Raw genomic sequence first — 24,631 nt, forward strand, 5'->3', positions numbered from 1 at the left:
CAACTTTTGGATGGATGTGATGTTTGCATGATGTTTACGTTGACCAGAGGATGACTTTGGTGATTCATGTGACTTCTACTCTAAAGCCACCAAAAGTTTTCACCTCATGGCTTGATGAAGACCTTCAAAAAAAGTCCAACCGACTGGACTCAACATGCTAATGTGTTAAATCAGGATGGTGGCGTCGTGTGTTACCTCCTCCAGTTTCTTGTGTCTCTTCAGCAGCTCGGCCTCCAGAGGAGAAATCTTCTTTCGGGCTTCATCCTCTTGTTTCCTCTGTTTGATCAGCTGGTCTCTTTTCCTGGACTCCAGCACTCTGTGCAGCTCTGGCTTCATCTCCACACTGGCCCCGCCCCTGAGCAAACACACACACACACACACACATTATATATATTATTGCACCTATGCATTGATCCTACTGCATACAAACAACACGCGTCCATAGATGTGCAGAAACACATACAAACACAAAGAGTCAGTAGGTTGGTAGGTTGCATGTATTGAACATGGTTGGTGTTAGATTTTGAATCTTTGTGTATCTGAACCACCAGCTTCAATGGCTTTACAACATATCTCAAGTTGAGTGTTTCCTTTGACAGGGGTTTGTGTTGTTGTTTATAACATTATGTTGAGTGTGTGTGTATTTATGCTCATGCTCATGAGTGAACAGTAGTGTGAGTTTCTATGTTGCAATGCATGTTTTACCCAGTAGAGGACAGTCTGTTATAATCAACCATAACACATCACTGTAAACCAGACTTAAACCAGTTATTTAAACCAGTTAAACAAGAGAAGAAAAGAATAAATAAAATTATGTAAAAATCTGATACTGTAAAAAAAGAGAGACACTTGCATTTGTTGAACACAATTTCAAAAGTTGATGTTAAATTTTCAAAACACTTAACATATAAAGAATAATTTTATCATGATATCTCATTCAAAACTCATATAAACATGTATTATTTTTATTGTTTTGTTTTGTTTTTTTGCTTGTTTAACCTCAGAAAACTGAACTCCCACTAAGTTGTTTTCGTGGAGGCTGGAAATCTAAATGATAAAGACCTTACATTGCATCATCGGTGCAGCCGCTGCATAATTATCAATCCATTTGCATTTTCTGTCTGTTTTTTCTCTTTGCTTTTTACATTTTCAGATCCATTTTCTAAGCTCTGCAAATGCGTCCCACCTCAAGGTTCACCCGTAGCATAAAGTACGTGAAGTTCAGCTTTTAACAAAGATTTCATTGATTTACAAACAGGTGAAGATGTTCTCCACAGTGTGTTCTCCTGGTCGCCCTCCAACATCCGTATTCCTCCAGAATGATAAAACCACAGTGTAAAAAGCTGTGCAAGTGAATGAAAGTCTGTGTGGAGGTGATGGGAAAACTTTCCCAGCGTCCTTGGCGGTGAAGGCCTGTGAGGTGGGAGGCTGTTGCTTAGCAGCGTTTGTTCACTTCATCAAAAACTTCACACAGTCTGAGCTCAGCAGTTGAGACAGAGCAGACGACAGTAAAGTCTGATACTCTTCATGTAACCATAGATATCTGACTGGAAAATACTGCTCTCTGATTGGTCAGCGGCCGTCTGTTAAATGGTGATATGGGTCAGTCAGCAGATGTTGCGTGAGCCCAGATTGAAAACATATTTTCATGTGAAGCTGCATCAAGAGATTAAAGTCATTAACCCTCGATAATCTGGACCAAACTGCTCTAAGAGACAAATTTATCTCAAAGTCCATCCTGATGTCATGACTCGTTATATCACATCAGAGTGTAGTAGACAAATGAGAGGGCGGCAGATCCCCTATTGTCCAGAGAAAATGCATTTATTTTAAAGGTGAGATAGAGACACTGTCCCTTCATCTCAGCCCATGCTTTGAGGCTTGTTGTGTTAGTCCAGAGGTATGCTCACTTTCAAAAATGTCAAAAACATATCCAAACTTTTCAAAAGCAAGAAACGTAGGCGTAGATGTCCTGACTTTTGCAAAAATAAATAAATAAATAAATCTCACTTTCCTAGAATTTATGAGCTTTCAATTGTTTCAAAAAATGTCCCCACTTTCCCCAATGTCCTCAATTTGCTAAAATACCCTCACCTGCCTGAAATGCACTCAAATGTCAACACCAACTCACACAAGCTTTCCATCTTCTAACAAAACTTTTAGTACTTTCTAAATGTTATCATTTCTGTCCTATGTCCTTTTGACAAATTTCTCATGTGTCCCCCCCACATGCTCATGTAGCCTAAACACCTTTGTACCTTTTGCAGCTGCCCAGCAGTTCTCTGTGAAGCTCTTGGTGACTTTTTGAGGCTTTGACAGGATTCACCAGCTTCTTGGGTTTTATGAGGTCCTCGTCCTCGTCTCCCTCCAGGTAGTCAGGCGGGGGGACGTAGCCGGACACTGGGGACGGTTTCCTGTTGGCTCCCTCAGACCGGTGCTGCTGCAGGTCTGCATACGCTGAGGCTACAGACACAAGGACAGAGAGGCCTGGGTTGTCATCATCTGAAACTTAGCTTGGATGTTTGTCTTTGGCTGTAATGAGTTGTGTGGCCTGTAGGGGGCGCTGGAAACACCTCCGATATTCATTGGTCATGATGTATGCTAATGTTATTTGTCAGGAAGAAGCTGAATGTTTTTGAACACAGGAGTCCATGCTTTCAGGTTTTATAGTCTAAACTGACTGTCTCTGTCTCTGAGTCTCTGTCCATCGTCCCCGTTTGTCTGGGAGAAGAAAGAACAGATTAAAAGGCATCTGATCCGAGTCCTCAGATATTCTGGGAGACAGAGATCATATGTCATACAGTTCACTTCACACAATGACCTCTTTCTCAAGTGCAACCAGAGCCCAACATCCACTGCTGCTTCATATTTCAGAAAAATTAAATGAGCTCTGAATGTTTGGTGGTTGCTTCGTCTCCATTAGAAACCCGGGGACGGCTACTGTGTGAGGTCAAAAGCATCGAGACAGCTGCTACAAGAGCAGATGTTGAACCCGGTGCAGGAATCTGTTGTTCCCATTCAGAGTGACATTGATCAGGTCTGGTTGACGGAGGTGTTGGATGCAGTCACAACTCTGCACGATTATCAAGCTGGAAAATGTGATGACTTCGTTCTTTACACAAGATAAACTCATCTGCTGCACCATCTGACACTAAATCTGAAACATTAGTCCAGTGATTGATTTGTTAATGAACAGAAAATTAATTGGGAATCTTGGATCAGACTATACAACATCTCAGCCAAATTGGCAGTAGCTCATAAATTGTTGCATGAATGTATTATTTATTATTATGCTGTTAAGTGTTGTAATAAGCTGAATGGACAAGTGAATTCCCATTAGCAGACAAATGAATCTAGCTATCTATGTTGCTATGCAGTATAGCTACGTATCTTGTCATTGTCATGTCAAGTGTCATGTTCTTCTATGTCTGGGATTTACCGATCATTTACAGTAAAAAAAGAAAAAAAAAAAGAAGATAAACACACGGCACAACACAACAATATTTTTTGGGGATAAAATCTGGTTTTCACCATATTTAGTGGATAAAGTGCTGCAGACTGAATATGACCATGAGCAGGGTGGGATAGGACAGACAGGCTAATATTCAGGTGATGGGGGAAGCAGTGTTGTGCATCAATGAACGCTGAATTAAACAAACCTAGATAGATAGATAGATAGATAGATAGATAGATAGATAGATAGATAGATAGATAGATAGATAGATAGATAGATAGATAGATAGATAGATAGATAGATAGACAGAGACAAACTACAAGACGATCATTTTTCAGCATGCCGCATAACGTCTCCTGCTGCAGAAGTAAGTTTGTTTGAGTGTTTCAAACAGTTTTATGAAAAAACAAGTGAAACCCAGCTTGTGTAAAACATAACTCTGTGATTCTCAACAGGTACAATGATTTATTTAGCTTGGGAGCAGCAATGATTTGGTGAAGGAGGGTAGAAGTAGGTTCTATTGAAAAAGAAAGGCGGACTATTTGTTTAAAAGAAAAACAACAAATGAACATGAACTCATTAATTTTCATCTGTACGCACTGAACTTTGAATTATTTCTTTTTAAGCGTGAACTGGCACAACAGTGGATGGCTGAGGGGTGGCCACACCCTGCTCTCATAGATGTACATTAACCCTGCAGTGAGGAGACTTTGAATCAAGGCTGCATGAATATATCACTGTTATATCTCAGTGAACTGAACGTCTTTGAGTTTTTGACTGTAGGTCACCGAAACACGACTCCTAAACATGATGTTAAAACGGGTTACACTGTGATATACAGTACATATTATAGCTGATTTAAGTGGCCAGAGTCAGACTGTGACTTTAACTTCATTTGAGAATTTGATGTAATGATTCAACAGGAGGGAAGTCAGCCGACCGTCTGTAGGAGAAATGAGCAGGACTGATGCAGGAAGCCTGGACGGACTTTGAGATACAGTGTGGTTTCATATCGATTTGAGACAGGACGTGCAAACTAAATTCTCTCTGTAGTATTGACATCCCCGTGAGTGCCTGTTATCTGGTTACAACGAGAAGCTTATTTCTGCCTCTGTGTGATATCAGTGCAGAAGAAGACTGTCTGACTCCAGAGCAGCCGCAGGAAATGTGATCAGATTACACTGTAATGTCAGAAGATAATGTCTTTACTCTTTAATTCATTCATCCTGAGGAGATTTTTCTGTATCATTTCTCAGTCACTCAAGCATGCGTGTGCACACACACACACACACACACACACACACACACACACACAGATTTGATAACTCCTCAAACACAGCAGGTTGAAGTCTGAATTCTTACATAAACACTGAGGTCAAACACCCACATGTTGCAATAGACAAAATAACTTGTCTGAGGTCAAACTGCAGCTATGATCGATCAGATCCTGCAGAAAACATCCTGCTGTGGACTGGATACAACCAGCACACCAGGACTTAACCAGAGCCGCAACATCAGAGACTACTGGACTGAACCAAGACCAAAACCAGGGCCGTTGTATAGAGGAGAAAGGTGATGATAATTCTAGGGGCCCAGTGCCAAGTGGGGCCCACAAAAACCCCAGTAGCTAGTCTAATCTTTGTATGACTGATTTATTCTGCATAAGACCCTGACTAATACTCATAGTAATGCTGCATTAGCATCAAAACAAAGTAGGCTTAATAAAAAAAATGATAATACATACGTAGTCTAAGAAAAAAAACCTGGAAATTTAGGGGGTAGGGGCCCATTTTAGTATTCTTTAAGGGAGCCCAGAATTCCTAGCAACGGCCCTGACCAAAACACTGGACTGAACCAGAGCCCCGAACCAGAACATTACAAGACTGAACCTGGACTAGAAGACCAGAGAGTATGGACCAAACCAGGGGGAAAACAACAGATACTGGACCGGACCAGGACTGAGCGACCTAGCTGAGTCCCAGTGACTCCATCTTCCTCTAGTTGTCCCCATGATAAAACCTGTAAAATGACTCACTGTGTGAGAATCAGACGAGGGAGTTAATGTGAACTCTCACTCCTCTCAGCAACATCACACTTGTTCATCAACAGTTCACACCACTCTGCTCACAACACATGAGACTTTTTAATTATTCATGAACTGTAAATCATGAACATACAAACACACTAATTGCAAACTGAGTGCTGCATTTTGAAGCTGCTTTACATCGCTATATTTAAATGTTGTATTTTTGCAGCCGTCGTTTCTAACATTTTAGTCAAGGATAAACTCATAAAATATCATGCACTGTCATAGATCAAACTGCACAACATTAAACATTAGACTTCTGCCAACAGACTTAGAATAAATCAGTGAAAATAGCTAAGTAACATTTACTCACAAACCACTTTTCTGCACATTGATTGTTCTCAGTTCTGTAGTTCACTTTGCAAATCTAGTTTGAGTAATCTATTCCTGCAAGAAACAAGTTTCAAGATTCAAGAGATTTCAAAGGAGGTTAAATCGAAAGCAACTGGACTTAGTTATTTGTCTGGTCCTCGAAATACTATGACCTGACCTGGACAAATGAGAATATGCACCGGCTTAAGATTCAAGAGAGTTTATTTGTCACATACAAGATCATTGCAGTGAGCGATGTATATGACCAGTGAAATCATCTCTATCAACGCTCAACCAGGGTTTTTGACAGTTTGATTTAAGAAAATAGCTCAACGCATCCTTCCTAGAAATTTTGAAAAGAGTTGTCGAAAAACAATTGACACAAAACTCACTATTCTGATAATTCACCCAAAAATCGAGAAATCAAATTAAACCTTAGGATGAAAACAACTTACAAACTGACTATTTTAACCCAAAAAAAAAACAATAAAACTACATCTTACAAAATAATGTGCGCACACAGCACAGTGAAGTACACACCCACCAGTGCAACACATTTTACTTCACTACAAGCTGAATTAAAGAAGAATCCAGGATCAGGGTCAGTCCCCTGGTTCTTACCCGACTTCACCATCCCCTCCCTGGCTGCAGAGCTCGGCTGCTCTGGGCTGCTGATCCTCCACTGATCCATCGGATCCATCTCATCAGCTACTGCTCCGCTGACGACGATCCTCATGTGTCTCAGCAGCAGCAGCAGCAGCAGCTCTCCTCCTCTGCCTCCTCTCCTCTGACTGAATCATGCCCAGTGTAAAAACAAAGGTCACATGATCCACTCAGTGTTTCCCTCGCTCCTCCTCCTCTTCCTTCTGCTCCTTTGCTTCTTCTCACTCCTCCTCCTTCTATTTCCCTCCTCCTCTTCCTCCAATCCCCCCTTCTTCTCTGTGTGAAGCTGTAGTTCTCCTCCTCAGCCTTTTCCCACGCTGCTGTCGCCTTCACTTCATTTTCCACATCCAGCAGGTTCACAGTTTTCACTTTTCAGAGAGCAGACAGTAGAGTCTGAACGTGCCAAAAACCAACACAAACTGATTCATATTCAAGAGTGATTATTTAGATTTATTTATCTATCCTACAGTTTCATCTCTTCACACGTCGTCATCCCGCAGCACTGACACCTCACCTCAGACGTGTGTTATTCTTCTTTGACTGCAGCTCATGTTTCTGTTGCATCTCCTCATGCCAGTGGAGGATCTCAACGCTGTTCACCACGGCGCTGGATAGTGTGGACCATCAACACAAACAGAACAGATCTGACTTCAATAATCTGAATTCAGCCTGTGATTCAGGTGGTTTTGTTTATTTTTGTGGTCACCGCCGGTGTTTACTTTTTAACCAAGCTTGGTTAAAAAGTTTTTGACCAAATGCAACAATTTCCTTGTTAGCCTTCTTTTAAAAAAACAAATTCAAACAATTTTTTTGAAGTTCAAATTTACGACCATGACCATTTTGTATTTCTTTTCTCTTTTTTGGACTAAATTTAACCAAATTTCAAAACTTTTGTCACATTTATCATTTTTTTATTACCAAAATAACATTTTTATCCAAATATACCAACGTTTTTTTTTACTAAATTTAATCAAATTTAAACAATTTAAATATCTGAATGAATGCTGGTTGATGGAGACAAAATGTATGTATCGTCATTAATATTATTACCACTTTAAAAAGCTTTAAACTGGTCAGTACAGGGACCCACAGTGGCCCATAATGACAGTATGTAAAAGTAAGTAAATAAGAGTCATCTAAATGGTTGTTAATGGTTAATGTTTATATTATCTGCTCTGCTGTGATAGGAAATATGATGTATGATGTGAAATACTTTCTCAGTTTCAATCAACCTTGAACTGAGTTCTTCTGTCCGGTCCTCATCTAGGAGGTGAAACTGCTGGTGTTGAAGCCTGTGTGTAAATGTCCTATATTGTGGATTTCTTGTCATTGTTGTGCTTGAATTAATGTTTCTACTAAACTGTGTCTCTGTGTTGCAGCCACGGAGGATCTTCTCTATAACCTTTCAAGTTAAATAGCTTTGATAAATAGTTAATTCTGAAGTTTGTGAGTAAATGTGACCTTTGACCTGGAAAAATGCTTTTGGGCCTCTGACTGGGACTCTGATACTCTCTCTGAGCTAGAGAGGCTCTCGAGCTACAGGATGCAAAGCTACTTAACGACGGGAGCTCAGTCACCACTGAGGACCAAATCCTCCGGGGATCAGATTCTTTATCCGACATGCTTTAGTGAGCAGAGAGGATGCGACACAGTGCTGAGTGACAGCAGAGAGAGAAACACTTAAAGTTTGACAGATTACAAGTCACCGACTAGAGGCCAGTGTGTCAGGGTGTGAGTGGACGGAGACGAGAATGAGCTGGTGGAGCTTAAAGAGAGAGCTGGGAACAGTGCTAAACCAGTCAGTCACAACAAGAAGACAGGTGACTGCTCTCATTGTTGAAGCTGACTGGTGTAAAACTATGGCCTGGTTTGATCAGAAACAGATTGATCCCCAGCTGCTCCTTCAGCAAATAAGAGAGAATATGAAATGGCTGATAAAGATATAAATCAAGACAGATACATATGGACATGAACCAGATAGATACTGTATATATACATTAAATATTAAGGATATGTTCTTGTTTTACAATACAGGAATAAACAGAAGAAATATGTAATATCATGTCAGTGACAAGATTGCATTGTTTTTTTTTGGGGGGGGGGTTTTGTACATACATAAAATGTGGAGGTGTGTTTAAAGCAGAAGTAAGCGATCCGGTCGTTTTGGCTAACTTCTTGTCAGCCGATGGAGTTAGCAGTCCCCGCCCTCGTCCCTACGTCACCCCATGCACGTGCATCCCTTGGCTGCACACACAGAGAGGACCGCCCCTTTATGCCGTTCTCTCTCCTCATTGGATAAAGATTGTAGGATACAAGGAAAGTTTTCTCCTCTTCTCTGTTAAGTCTGAGGCTAGTTTATTAGCCTCATTAGCCTGTTAAGGAAAATAGCAGGAGCAATCTCAACAGGCTGCACCATCATCAGCGCATGTGCACCCAAAGGGAATAAAAGTTCACTGTGAATCATCTCTGTAGTTTGATTTGAAACTAAATATGCAGTTTTGATCATTTTTCCACAACCTCAAATGATATTCAGACTGGACAGTACAGCAGTTTAGTCATTTTTAGTTTTTTCTTTGGATCTTTCCGGGGCGAAACGCTGGTGCAGTGGTTACCTCACACACCAAGAAGGTTCTGGGTTCAAACCCCAAGTCTGTTTGGAGTTTGCATGTTCTCCCTGTGGCTGTGTGGTTTCCAGGTTCCTCCCACAGTCCAAAGACAAAAGCAAAGCATGCACACTAGGCGACTCTCAGACTGTGAATGCGACTGTGTGAGGTTGTTTTTCTATACAGCATGTCAGCCCTGTGATTGACTACACCCTGCCCTTGAACAATATCAGCCGGGACTGGCTCCAACCACCTGCAACCCTGCAGTATAGATAATAGAAGGATGTTTCTGTAGTAAAATCCAGACTTTAAGGCCTTTCATTGGACTTTCAGATGAAAACCAGAGCAGAGAGAGACACCACACAACACTATCCTGCTGTCGGTTGTCAGAGTTTGTTTAAAGAAAATCAACATAACAGCCTACATGATCTATTTATAAACCGGTTGTGTGAACCGGTCACGTCACTGTCACTTCCCGTGCCTCCTGATTGGCCGCTCTAAATGTGCGTGCAGTTTGAAAACTATTCACACATTCTCATGGTGTAATCAGAGCAGGAAGCAGCTGATGGCTCGGTGGCTCCTCAACAGGCTCATTACAGCCCGATCCACACTGAGGCAGCAGTGATAAGCCTGAACAACCATTCACAGGTCAGCTTCACCTCCCACAGGGCGCCTTTGTTCTCTGGGCTGGATGGTAACCTGAGAGGGACAAACTTACCTTTGCCATTTGGGTGCTTTCCATTTTTCACACACTGCTGCTTCAGTGGAGGCTCATGGTTGATGCTGTACGCCTTCTGGAAAAGACAGAAGAAGTAGAACAAATCATGTAACGATAGAGCGAATATTATTAGAAAGGACACAAGATTACTCTGGTCATTGGGGAGGGACAGGGCGATTACTTCTTGTCTTTGTTTTATGAGAAATATTTCATTGACTGAAATCGCAAGTGTCCTGTACCATCAATTTTTCTTAGTAATGGCCACATATAAGGCACAAGTCAAGAGGTTGTTTTCCATAACTCTAAGAATAAATTCAATCTATACACTTTTCTTAACACAGCTACAAAATGCTAACAATAAAAATTAAAATAACAAAAAACAATAATTTTTTTAAACCAAATTTGCCATGTTTTAAACACATAAATCACCATTTTATATGCAATTTATCACATTTTTTAAAAACCAACTTAATATTTTTTTTAATCAAAATGTTCTACGTCCTGTCTTGAACAGATGCTAAGCAATGTACTGTCATATACAGGTCAGGGATGAAAATATTTGTTTTCGTTGTTATTCTCTCTTTGTTATAGATCTTACATTCACATTATTGTATTGAACTATGATGTAATGTTTAATTGAGTGGACCACTGGAAGGGAAGTTGCTACCTTGGTAGGGACTGATGGGGATCCAAACAAATAAATAAATTATCACAGCGTGGTGGGCAAATAAACATAAATCTTCAACACAACAATCATCAACACACAAAGCAGTTATTAACCCAAACAGGAACGGGAGAGGAGTTCACAGGTTAAGCAGCAACCAAATACAGCTACGGTAAGCAGAGTGACAAAGGTGTTTCAGTCAATCACCACCTGTAAAGGGTGAAGCTGTAGTGTTGATGCCTGAAGACATTATTCAGTTCCCTACAGTCACTTTACAAACATATGCAATGATTCTGCCAACAACTGGAAACACCTGGAAACACATGTCCAGGCTGCAGGTTTCTTCTGAAACCAATGAGTTGATGTGAAGGAGAAAGTCTTAAAATTATGGACTGTTCCTTTAACAACGTTCAGCTGCAAGAGTTTGAGATTTCCCCTCCATCTCCCTCCTTCTCTCCTTCCTCCTCCTCCTCCTCCTCCTCTCTCAGGGTGTTTCTCAGCTGCTCCTCTCCTGTCTGACTCCAGGTCAGTTGGATGGCGTCCTCCCCGACTGAATGGACTTTGTGTTGGTTGCTAGGAAACCTCATCAGGCTTCAACATGGTGACAAGGCCCTCTCTGTCTCATAGACACCCCCCTTCCTCCTCCCACCTCTTCAGGCCTGATGGGGGCGATGGAGGGGGAGGATGAAGTCTCCACTGTGCCCCTCAGTAATTTAACTCATGGTTCAGGACATTTAAACTGAGACAGACATCAAGACGAGGACAGGTACGACTCCTCCACACATGACACACACACTTGATCTCCAGTGAAATATAGGAATAATTCATATGTTCATAACAAAACCCGTCCTCAACATTGATGGTGAAGGTGATGCCTTAGGGCCACTGTCATTTCAGCCACTACTCTTCATGTGCTGCAAACAGCATGAACAGACAAACTAAATGTGTGTGTGTTGTTGTTACACTGTGCTACGTCTGCGGCATCCGAAGCATCGCCCCTCTAAGCTACAGGAGGAGAACTGACCTGAAGACAGTCTGACCTCTGCTGGACAATTAGCTACATTACACCCACCTCATTGCACAGGCCAGAGGCACAGGAGGAGGAGGAAGCACTGAGGTCACTTAACGAGGTAAAAAGTAAATACTGCATGGCAACAATACTCCTGTTAAGTCTGCATTTCATTCATGGACCAGTCAACACTCAATGAATATGTAAGACATGTGTGGCAATTATTCCAGTAGAAAGGATATAGGCCTACTATGGGCTCTATGCACAGCTCCACCACTTCCTGAATTTAAGGCAGCTCCTTCATTTCCTGTCTTACATTATTGGACAAACTGATTAATCCAGGTGTGTCTGAGTAGTCACAATGGTCAGACGCACCTGGATTAATCAGTTTGTCCAATAATGTAAGACAGGAAATGAAGGAGCTGCCTTAAATTCAGGAAGTGGTGGAGCTGTGCATAGAGCCCATTAGCAAATATTTGAAAATATATGGAGGCCCTTTACATCATTCCAATTAATGTATCCCATTTTGTATAGATTGTAAATTGTTAGGACAAGAGGATCATTTGTTGTTTGTGTGTTTGTTTGATTCCTAATTCTTTTAAAATACTGCAATTAAATAAACACAGCAGTAAAAATATGCAGGAAACGTACATAAGGCCCAATATGATAATATAAAAGTAAATGTACATGTGTAGTGTGATTATAAAGCAGGTCTAGGTTCTATATGATTACTGTGAAAGTCGTAGTAATAATACTACTACGGTAGTATTCCCTGCTGTCAGGAATTCTGTGACTTTGTGATGTCACAACAAAATCAGCACCAAGCCCACCAGTCCAACACCTGATGGATTTGGTTTCTCTAAACATTTTACCTGAAATCTGCTTAATTTTTACGACTCAGAAGACAATCAGCCAATCAGAGGAGAGTCTCAGAGCCTCCTCTCTTCTGATTGGCTTACACTGACGGTTTGTCATTACAGCTCCAGAGAGAAGCCTGAGCCTGAGAGAGATGTGAAACTACACTTTGATAGCTTTTGGTTTCTAAAAATATACAAATATGTCCTCTAATGGATCAACACTTTTAGTAACTCATCTTTATTCTTCTTCAAGTTTTTAAAATGAACATTTTCTATTTGAGAGACAGAATCAATATTGAAAACATGATTGTCATCTTTCAGAAGTACGAAAACAGCAGCTGGGAAAAAAGTATACATACAGTATCACTGCATAAGACCTGCAGGAGGACACACCCTTACACACACACACACACACACACACACACACACACACACACACACCCTTACACACACACACACACACACACACACACTCCCCCCATCCCCCAGGTCTTTGTGAAAGCCTGCTCTTCTCCTGTGAGTCAGCTCTGGTTTCAGTATTTTTAGCTGCAGAGATTTTCTCTGATTGTCTTAATCTTCCTCTCTGGTCCGAGCTGCATTTAACCCACTGATGATCCACACCACAAACACACAGACCTGGTTCATTTAAAGCCACGTGTGTGTCCTGTGTATGTGCTAATGTGACCCTGGATCTGTGAGGCTGCAGCGGCGGGAGGTCACAATGAGTTCCATGTTCTTGCTGTTGATAATGAGCATCGTTACATAACCTCATGCTGAAAATACTCTGCTGCTATTTATTCTCTCTGACTTGATTCACTTACTCACACATGAGTTCACAGAAAACAGTATCTGAGCTCTGGCTGGTCGAGACCAGGCCGACACTCACAGTATCAGACTGTCACTTACACACTCTTTAACATTGTGGATTGTGGACATATGAATGCAAACGTTATTTATACATGATACATGAGACAAATTTGGTTTAAACTGATTTCAAGAGAAACCAATAGTGTCAGTCAAACTGGAATGATTCACAGGCTAAGGTGCATTTCGGCTTTCGTTATAATTCTATAAACATGATTGTATTAACTGTTCTTTAACAATATTTTAGTTATTATCACTAGAAATTCTTAGCATCTTGCTATAATCCAGCACATTTACATGTTATGTCCATTAATGTGCACTGTCCCATTCAAATAAACAAAGAAAATGAAAAAGTATACGTATAATTTGTCTTATATTGTATGTCCTGGAAGTTTAACACTTAAAACTAAACTACTAAATACATAAATTTGGCTAAATAAGAATTGAGACTTGTGCTGAGGCAAAGGTAAATATGCTTGTGGGGTGAGAACAGTTTCAAGGCAAAACTGAGCCAACATGATCCCTACTGAATTAAATCAATATCAATCAATATTATAGAATTACTGTCAGGCTAGTTGTTTTAAACCACTAATAAACTTCACTCTGTCAGTACTATAGCGATGCACACAGATGTCCCTGCATCACAGTGATCACCTGGTTCACGATATAGTGACAAATACATCTGCCCAGATGTGTTAATGATGGTCAATGGATCAGAGATGTTTGCTCGGTGAACTGGAACCAGAGCAGAACCAAAACCCTGGCAGCTGTTGTGTCCAAGACTGTCACTGGTTCTGGAGCCAGATTAACACCGAGCTCACCAGGGGAACAGACTCAGTCGCCCCGAGGCAACAGCAGAACGATAACTGACCCGTTCCTCTAAATTATCTGTAAATCGACTCTGACTGGAATCAAACGGCTGCTACTGCTCTCAGACTGTTAATGACCCCTGAGGAGTCATCAATAAATGATTAAAAATGAAGGATGGATCAGTAGAGCATATGAAGACTCAGCTCTGGAGGCTGAAGTACTGTTGATGTGGATCACGCTTCAAAATCTTGTATTCTTCAACATGGCACAGGATTATTTGAATTAAATGACTATTAACCATGTGTATCTTACTATGTGTTGGAGTAACACATTACTACATCACAGTAATTCCACCACTTTCTGCAGTAATGAGTGGTGTAGCCATTACCTTTTCAAATGAAATAACACGATTATAGTTATCACAATTTAATCTACATAACAATGATACAGATAAATGTTGACAGTTGTCTTGTCTTGTCCCACACTGCACATCAGGAAACACCGAAATTAAAGACTCTGGCTAGATTACAGTAATAAGACAAGTGAAGAAAATTCAAAAGTTAATTTCCCAAGAAAACAAATACTTTTGAAGCAGTGATTTGTAAAATAATTCAATAGCTAATGTTTTAAAAGAAGTAACAAGTAACCAAAACTTATTACAAATTTTCACTAACTTAATTGTCTAACACTGTTATTGACAGAGTTTATTTTTGTTTTGATATTTGTTTCCCAATTACCCACAAGAGAATTAATAAAGTATTTCTAACTCTAATTCTCATACATCTTTGGACGTATGGCAAGATAAAAATTCAAAGTTGATACTATGAGACCCCCCGGTTTCATCTGACCTCCACCTGCTGCTGCTGTCGGGAACACTGCACTGAAAATAGACTAATGAATCCATCTGCAGGGACATTACAGATACATGACCCACTCTGATACCTCCATCCATCCGTCTAGACGACCCTCCGCACGCCTCTGCTCTCAGCTGTTGGTCACCATGCCAACAAACACACCCCGGTTCAAACACGCCCTCCTCGACAGGTGCGTCGCACCCCATAGCTCAAATATTTGTAAACGCTTTGCTTTTTATGAGGGTGTTTCCACGCAGACGCCTGGCTGCAGGATGATGTACGCCATGACATCACTGGTGGGTGTGGCTGCAGGTGTGTGACCACCAGGAGTGTGACAGTGAGGGTAGCACCCACGGGGGCCAACTATGGAGTGTCCTCAAAAATAAACATTACCGAACTTTGACACTATTAGCGCCCTTATTTGATGTTGGCTGAATGAATACAATATTAAAGGTACACGTCAGACAAATATAATACTTTATCTTTATAGTAACATGTTTGTCTCATCCATTCAAGTGCCAGTCCTGGATTTGATGTTGTTTTTCGGAGACCTGGCTTCATCAGAGTAATTTGTAGTTTTCATTAACTTAAATGTTACCAAGAAAAGCTACTTGCAACAAAAATCTCACTTTCCAGTGATTCACATTAAAAGAAAAAAAAATTAAAAACACTTTCAGCTCTAATATTTCCTCTAAGTTTAGGTGGAGTTTGTGATGCAGTGTGACCTCTGACCTCTGATCTCGTCTTCCCATCCCATCCCAAAATAACTCAATCACTTGTGGTGTCATGTTGTTAATGTGGATTTAAATATAGCTTTAGATTTGTGCAGCAGGCAAAAGATGTTTATCAAAAAATGGCCGCAGTAAATGGTCTCATGTCATATCTCATGTTAAGGCTCAAAGTTATGAGTTTAAACAAGCCAGAAACATGAACAAACCTTTCCATCATGAGTCTAATTGATGTGAGGGGTGGGGGGGGGGGGTTCTGTCATATTTAATGTTTTGATTTTTTTTTCTAACCTCTCCTCAACTGTACATCTGATTACCACAAAATATTCATCTAATGTATAAGTTCAATAAGGTTTGTTGAAATCTTCCTAATTTTCAGTAATACATCTGGAGACGTGTGTTCAGGTCATGTTTGGAAACCTGTACCACAAAACTTTATGGGCAGAATATCATCGCAGTGAACAGTTAATAACTGAGGAGCCGTAGCCTATTGATTGGTCCTAATGGGCATGTCCCACCTGAGATTCCTTTGAGCAATAGACTCACTGCAGAAACCATGTGATATCTCCTAGACATACACTTGTGTTCCCATCCAATGAATGGTACAGGCCGAGCAGGTGAACTTTAAATTCGCAATAATATTATGCTACATACTGTGCACTGTAGTGATGAGCTGAGCGCGTGATTGGTTCAGAATGAATGAGCAGCTACGGTACATTCATTCATCACCATGAATCATCAATGCAGGAGGTGGATGGAGGACACACAAAGATCAGGATCACACATAGTGAGACCAGGTTCACATCCAGTCCTGTCTCTGGATGTGTGAATAACCAGGTTGTACCTAAGTCACTGTGAACTGTGTCTGCGTGTTAAAAACCAAACCAGGACCTTTTCTGAACCCAAACCGAGTGCATGAAACACAGTGTGCTGTTAAGAAAGAAGTTTGAATTCCTGCCCATGTGCACAAATCCCCTCAGATCATATTGTGACTGATCTACTGGTTGAAACTTCAATCAAATCCAAATCTACTGGCAAAGCAACACTGTGACAATGTAAACAACAGTAATCCAGACAGCAGAAGAGCAGGACTGACCTTCTTTCCATAAGCGGCTCCCATTCTTCCTACTGCTGCTCCTCTGCTGAGTCTTTGTTGTTTGTTTGTGGCAGCAGGTTCACAGTCCACAGTCTTCCTGCCTTCCTGCCTTTCTTTCCTCTCCAGCACTTTTCCCAGCAGCCTCTGCCCCTGCCCTCCAAAACACCACCACCTCTTTGTCCTCCACTCCCCCCCTGTATGCCTGGCAGCCTGACAGCCCGGGCGCTGGGGTGCGTTAGCCCGCCAAAGTGTGAGGCAGCCCTGCCAGCGTCATAACCCCAAACCAGCACCAAACAGGAGACAGCAGAGGAAAGAGCAGTCAGGAGGCAGTCCGAGTGGTTATGGACGGGTGGGTGGGGGGAGGAGGAGGAGGTGTCCCTGCCACCTGTTACTGCCTGACTCCCTGCTCTCAGTGGTGAGGAGTTAAGGTGCTCGGACTGGATTAGGGTAATTGGTGGTGACAAGGAGGGAGCAGTGAATCTGGAGCCTTATTCACTGAACATCTCCAGGCTGAGGGTTTCTCACAACCGCAGCTTTCGTAGAAATTTGGTCCCAGTTGGTCCGAGCGTTGTTCACATTTGTTTTATCTGTAAAGGCAGCGAGGATCATATCTCACCACTAAAAGTCTCAAAAGGTTCCTGTTTTTCACAAAGCTGCAAAAAAAATTATACCATGTTTGTCATGTTTAAATAAATTGAAATTTTATTTTAAGGAATTGATCCATTTTGAATTAAATTGTTCTTACATATATTATTCTCTGGATGCTCATCACCTCTTTGTCTTTTAGACCTCTATCATTTGGACAAATGCTGGACTTCAGCCATGTTGTTCCCTGCTTCCTATGGTGGCCTTGAGAAAGAGTCTGAAAACAACTTTATTCATTTGACAGTGTAAAAAAGTGTTTTTTAGGGCACAAAAAATGACAGCCATGGCTAAAGAATAATGCTCAGCAAACACATATAAGCAAAAATATCGGAATTATGTGGGGTTACACTGTAATAAAGTAAACAAATTCACCAAACACCCCTTACAGGTAGCCATCTTCACAACTTCTAAAGTCAGAAAGCATTGAACAAAAGCACACCACAAACAGGTCCATCACTTTGTTTGTGTCCCTGGTAACACTGCTGTTGTTTTGTGAGTTTTTGCAGCACATATTGTCAAGTTGATAAAGATGTTTCCAGAATTCATGTATTTTAGTGTAAGTGAAGGTTTTCTTAATTTGTAGTGTGTTGGGCTCTAAGATCCACTGTACAGTTGACCCGTGGGTGAGAACACAGGTATTTGAACGATCAGTCACTAGATGGTGACATTGAGCCACAAACCTCTTTGTGCTATGATTGGAGGAACCCGGAGGAATTCCCAGTTGTGCCTGATGATGATGATGTTGTGAAAGAGTGAAGGCCAAAGGAGTTCAAGGAGTTCCTCCTGGGCCCTATTTCAGAAGGCAGGCTCAACAAACTCTGGGCCCAATCTCGATCTTCAAGTTGACTAAGCCTGAGCTGGAAAACTTTGTTAAATCAACTCTGAGTAGGTTCAGCCTGAGGGAAGCACGTCCACGGTGAGCACGAAAAGCCATCATAAGTGGAGCTCTGATGACAGGATTCACAATGGCATGGAGTAAGAGACTGAGCCACTTATTTCACTCCAACTGAATATAGTTTACAGTTTACATTTTGAGCATATAGTTGCTTTTCATACAGATTGCTTTACAATCAAAGCAGTAGTTGCTATTACTGAAGCACACACATTACATTATTTCTTCTTTCAGGGTTGGTAACCAGCTGGAAACATAAGCAAAAGAACAGGACTGTCAAGAGTAAATATTAAAGTAAAGAACAAATTGGAACTAGAAAATTTCCTCTGGGAAATTTTGAGAGGGCCACGGAAGCTACGGCTGGTTGTGCCATCTCTGTCAACATGGGAATCAAACCCACGACCTTAAGGTCAAGACAGAGCTGATCAAATAGACACATGATCATCTTTCTATAAGCACTGATATGGAGGAGCTGTAATCACATTAGGTTACCTGTGTGTATCTGTGTGTGTGTGTGTGTGTGTGTGTGTGTGTGTATCTCTAACTTTAATCACATGAAGTTACCTGTGTGTGTTTGTGTGTGTTGGAGTGTGGGAGAGGAGTGTGCGCATACGCGTGCATGTGTATGTTACCTGTGTGTTTTGATGTGTGTGTGTGTGTGTCTGTAACTGTAATCACATGAAGCTACCTGTATGTGTTGGTGTGTGTGGTTGTGTTTGACAGTGACTTGAACTAAACCTGATGAAGGTGCCTGGAGCAATGGTATAAAAGTTTTTTTTTTAAAGCAGCCCATAATAAGCACAGAGCTTTGAGAGAGAAGTCAATTAAGTAGGCTACAACAGGGAGCAACAGGAGGAATAAAGTCTGACCTGAGAACTGTATGAAACCTGTTTGTGTAAAATGTGGCTCAATCTGATCTGAGAACAGTTTCCAGAGCTGGTTCTAGAGTCTGTGTGTGTGTGTGACTGACTTGACACATGTTATGAGCTGCATCCTGTGTCAGTCTGATTTAGCGTTTGTATGTGTTTATAAACATTTAACGAGCACCAGGTGGATTGTTTATGAAGTTAACGAGCTCTGGCCTGAGGCTCAGAGGTTACCACGGTAACTTGAGGCGGTTGTCAATGACGATAAGGGCCCTCCAGGCTGAGGCAGACAGAAACGCCGAGAAAAAGAGCGATTTTCTGCCTCTGCACTGGTCTCGCATTTAGGCTTACTGTGACAAAACGGTAGCTCCTATCAGAAAAAACCCAGACATGGAGCGTCACAAGGACTTCCTGAACAATTTGGTGTGATTTTGGTGTTTCTACAGTAAATATTTTACTGAAATGTGCGATTTTAAAACAGGGTTCCATTCTGCTTCTCTCAGAAAATCTTTGTATTGGAGTCAATGAGGAGCAGAGACAGACATGGCCGCACTTAGAGGCTGACAATTCAAATTCTGTATATCTCTTAGATATTTTGAGCACATTGTGAGAAACAGAACAAGTTTGTCTACAAATTTTTTCACTCTTTTTTTCGCTCTATGAAATAGCTGTAGGGGCCAGTGCCCGGTGAGCTTGCCCCGTGGCCCTAATAAAGGATATTTTGTCAGAGCTGTTAATCTGTATGTTGGAAATGTTTTATATTTGTGATGAAATAAAATTAGATGACTGGGAGAGCCAAATTATTTTTTCTCCACTGAATACACAGACAAGATCATCATCAGTTTCCTCGTGTACACCAGCTCCCCCTACTCGGTGCTAGTGTGACAGAAATGTATGCTTTATCCTGAAACTTTTTTGTAGTAAGAATATAGACTTTATGTTGTTGATTGATATGGCAGCAGAGTATGGATTATTCTCATTCAATTAAGATATGCCCTGCAGATTTCTCTTTTATCAGTACTGACCAGCCCAATCGGGCTGTGCTGTAGTTTTCCAAAGCCAGTTTACATGACAGTTGTAAAGTGTTTAGAAGATGAAAGTCAAAATGCAGACATGGACTCAGTCAACATCCAATGGATTTTTTTTCAATGGAGTTTAATAAAGATTTCCAAAAGCCAAAATAAGGAAAGTGTTTAGGTTTACAGTTGTACAAAGTGTCATTCAAGCCTTTTGTCTTTTCTGTGGTTGAGCACAAAATGTACACTGACTTTATTTCTACATGATAAGTGTTTAACAGTCTACTGTAATATGCTTTTTCCCAACAGATGATGCTTCATTGTATTTCTTGTGCCACCAGATATCAACTTTTACTAAATGTTTTACTGGGCTTAGAAGTCAGAAATGTGAAACCGTGGTGGCAAAACACTGCATTGTGTTGTATTAGTCCCAGTTTTCTTTACGACTAAAACTAATGCAATAAGTGTCGACATATTTCTAAATGTCCCCTCTTCACCCAGCCTGAGTGTGTGTTTCTCTGTCAAATGAAAGCAAAATACCAAAAATTAATCATCTTAAAAAAACAATAAAACCTTTGATTGGGGAGAGTGTTTTTTGAGGTTAGAGGTCTGTTCTGATCATGTGACACAGACATGACAAACAGTGTGAAACAGAAGTCTGAGATTAATTAGTTACTTCATTGAAATTTATTAAGAAGAAAGTGGGAGAACTGAAGATCACCTGCAAGGGAAAGAGAGAGAGGGAGAAAGAGAAAGAGAGAGTGTGTGTGTGTGTGTGTGTGTGCGTGCGTGCGTGTGTGTGTGTTTGTGTATGTGTGTATTTTTTTTTTTTTTTGAGTTTCTAAATGAAACAAGTGGGAGAACCGGAGCACCCGGGGAAAACCCGTAAGGAGGGTGCGTGTCTGTGTTTTGTGTGTGTGCATATGTGTGTGTACTTAGTGGTGTCTAAATGGTGTGTTGACCCCGAGGAAGTCAGCGATGCCTTTTCCCACAGAGGAACCTACAGGCCCTAGAGAAGAATTGTTGCTGTTGTTGTTGTTGTTGAGGCAAGTGTGTTTTGATGGCGGAGATGAGGAACTTTTCTAGTTCTGGATCGTGTAGCTCCATGGAAAACAGCAGCGCCTCTGCACAGCCAAAGGTCTTACAAAGGTCCTTGAAAATGACCTTGTCAAGGTTTGCTAGAGCTTCTGGGTTGGTTTGAAACTCAGTGTCTTTGACTTCAGCCCACACCTTCGTCAACAGGCGTCGAGCTAAGAAAGCTGAGTTGCCTGGAATGATCACTTTTGACTGAATGAATGTCCGAATGACGAAGTTGTCCACAATGATCTTGATGTACATTTTGCGTCCTTTCGATGATGATGGTGATGTTGCAGACGATGGGTGTGGCATCAGAGTGAGCATCACCCTGTGGCTGTGGTCAACAGCCTGAGTGCTCAGCCACCAGTTGATCACATCCAGGAAGAAAGCCATTCTCCTCTGGAGCTCGTGGTACATTTCATCTTGTGTCTGAGGAGCCGACGCTGCCGCCTCCTCTAACAGTGGCAGCATATACTCTGGTAACCTGGTGTCTGTCAAGTGGCTGTACAGCAGATCAGTCAGTTGTTTGACTATCTGAGGTGCTTGAGGGCGTTCAATTTCCTGACAAGGAACAGCCTGGTCTTCAGTTGGTTCCTGTTCAGGCTGTCCCATGTCTTCAGTGAAAAGCAGAGCGTCCACACTGGCCATGAGGGACTGGACGGACTGTCTGCTCTCAGCTTTGGAGCTCAGGTGGAATTTCGACCTAATCTTTGCCATAATCCGACAAATGGAAGCGTGGAGAAATGCCTTGGTAACAATGTGTCTAATCTTCTCCTTCACTTTCTGGGGTTCAGGGCTTGGACTTCTAGGACTTTCTGGCCCCGTCCTGCTCGCTGTTCTCAACTGATCAATTTCATCGGCAACGATTCGTATCTCCAGAGAAGATTCAGAGCCCAGTTCCTCCAGCTCAGAGTCAGAAACGTCATCCAGAAGAGGTTCAATGAGTGCGTTCAACTCTTTGCAAATTATCTCCTGAACTGATTCCACCTTCTCTTGTTGGTCCTGGTCTTGGTCTTGATCCTGGCCCTGGTCTTCTTCTTTGGGCATTGGTGAGGGTGTCTTGATCTTTTGTGGTCGTGGTAGGTGCATCTTCGCCAAGAAGGCCTTTAACATTTCACAGGCATGATTGACCATCTTGTTGAGTCTTTTAGGGGCAATGCAGCAAACTGGTGAAGGAGACTTGGAGCCTCCAGAACGGGCGGAGCCCAGACTTTCAGCCACTTCCTCCACCAGCAGCTCTGTCAGTTGCTCTGAGCTGGGGCATTTGACGACGTCTTTAACATCAAGAGCCTCAACAAAACTGGAACGGATTGCATGACCAATACTTGACTGAATGTCTGCCGTGCGTAGAAATTTTTCCTCAAGAGCCTTCAACACAGCTGCTGATATTATTGCTGCCAGCTCCACCAGCAGTTCTGCCACCATGACTTTAGTGGCCTCGTCAGGTTTACCAGATTGTAATAACGCCCACTGTTCTGGTGTCATCCTTCTAAAAAAGGATTCGACCTGTGGACGAAGAGTGTCTGCTGAGATCAGTGGCATCGCTCTTTTATTCATATCTACCAACTTGTGTTTTACAAACTCCTTGAATGAGTTTTCAAACTTATTGATTTAGTTTTTTAAACTCTTTGATTGAGTTTTCACACAGGTCTGTAAGTCAATCACGACCTTACTCACACAGCAAAGAAGTTCGTTTGTGCGTCCAATAATGGGTAACAACTGTTAAAGGCCTGTAATCTACATTTCGTCATTAACTGCGTCACTCACACATCAAAGCAATTACGTGTAGCATCTGATATGAAGATAACTATATTAGATGACGTCATTTGGCGCTGACGTAAAGGCCAGCGTACCTTACCAACCGTTGCTAGGCACACACGGCACGCACTGCGCGCACTGAGTTGCCACAGCAACGGCGGATCAGGGAGCGGCTGGTCCCAGGCGGTCAGCTGTAACTGGTAACGTAACTCTAAACTAACGTTAACTCGTTAAAGTTATAAACACACAGTGACAGGAGCAGCCTGTTGATCCAACGTTGTGTAATTTAAGTAAAAGTGGGTTTTTCTTTTTAGTTCATCAAGTGAAATATAGGCTAACACTGGACTTGTCTTGTGTCATGAATCTTTGAGCAGGAGCTAATGCACAGTAATGATGCAGAGGGCTGTCGCGATACATTTCTCTAAAGTGCATATTGAGACTGTGGGATTTATAAACAGTAAAATACAAAAACTAAAGACTGCCTGCAACAAGCCCTATTAATGGGCCATTATGATGTGCTTTGTGAAAAAAGTGTGAATATGTTTGATTACTTCAGTAGTAGACTGTTGAAAGAGTAGGGTAGCCTAGCCTGTCTGGGTTTATTGGATAGCCTATTTATTGATTTGAATTTCTATTTGTTCAGATAACAATGCCAAGTGAATCTGTAATCTGTACTTGATAGTGAAGTTCAACAACAAATGAATTGTACATTAGTCAGTTTTATTTCAAACATTGATCCACAATAGACAGTAAACTGGAGCATCACAAGTTAGAATACTTTGTTCAAAACTGGACAAATTGACACAGTTCTAGTGTTTTCTCTTTTTGTTTTTATGATTCAGTAGCCTAATGCTGTGTGCTTTTGAAGTTTTATAGGAGAGATGTTAAAGGCATAGAGCTTTTCACCAGCTCAAAAAACATCCAGGGCTGGAATATCCCATAATCCCATAAGTGATGTTTTCAGTGGTCTACATCTAATATCATTAGACCTCTTTACCACGGAGGTATGATCAGGACATCTGTTGTTAATTATATATACATGTTATATATCCGAGGGCCCTTCAGAGGTACATCTTCAATATCATGTATGAATGTATGACAAATTCTGATCGCCCCGTCCAATATGAAAACTTACAAAGTCTTGTCTTAGGCTGTAACAGAGCGTGCTGAACTGGCTTTGTGAAATGGAAAACTCAGTTTCCCTCATCTGAAGTTTAACATACTCTGAGTTTTCACTCAACCCACTTTCTGAAATAGGTCCCTGCTGCTCAGTCCTGTTTATTTAGGATCGTAAAAGTGCAGGTGGTGGATTGAGAGGGTGCGTGCTCTCATCTCTGGCACACCCTCAGCCAGCAACCAGACATTATTAATGATCTATGTGGAATGTGGAATATAAATGCAAACTATAATCCTACAAAAGAAGGATTTTTTATTTTGAATTTTGAAAAGCAGATATAGGCTTGTCACAGGATACACATGAAGGGAAAGTATTCAGAAATACTTTAAGCAAGGAAGGTTTCCCATGAGTCATCTTCTAAGAAAAAAAGCAGTAATATTAGTCAATATGAAGCAAAATTTAGTTTTACTTTAACACAGTGGGGATTTGGGTTTCAACATTTATGTTTAACTTGTGATAACTCTTACACAGTGAAATATGTA

General features: G+C 41.3%; 1 protein-coding gene across 4 annotated transcripts in view; it reads right to left on the reverse strand.

Annotated features, from left to right (window-relative positions):
* The window catches only part of LOC146987577 (protein FAM107B), a 104,030-nt gene that overhangs the window by 2,580 nt on the left and 76,819 nt on the right, over positions 1-24,631 (reverse strand). The window contains exons 1-4 of one of the 4 annotated variants that reach the window (XM_085776804.1): positions 16,719-16,808; positions 9,837-9,909; positions 2,259-2,463; positions 196-355 (exon numbers count right to left, since the gene is read on the reverse strand). In XM_085776804.1, coding sequence (XP_085632930.1) covers positions 196-355; positions 2,259-2,463; positions 9,837-9,909; positions 16,719-16,742 — 462 coding nt within the window. In that variant the 5' untranslated portion in view covers positions 16,743-16,808. Of the gene's footprint in view, positions 1-195; positions 356-2,258; positions 2,464-6,473; positions 6,692-9,836; positions 9,913-16,718; positions 16,809-24,631 lie in introns of those variants that run through there. The other 3 variants (XM_085776803.1, XM_085776802.1, XM_085776801.1) reach the window with 3 other exon arrangements.

Source organism: Trachurus japonicus, chromosome 5 (genome assembly GCF_045865225.1).
Source record: "Trachurus japonicus isolate A0001 chromosome 5, Traja_1.0".
Taxonomy (NCBI): Eukaryota; Metazoa; Chordata; class Actinopteri; order Carangiformes; family Carangidae; genus Trachurus; species Trachurus japonicus.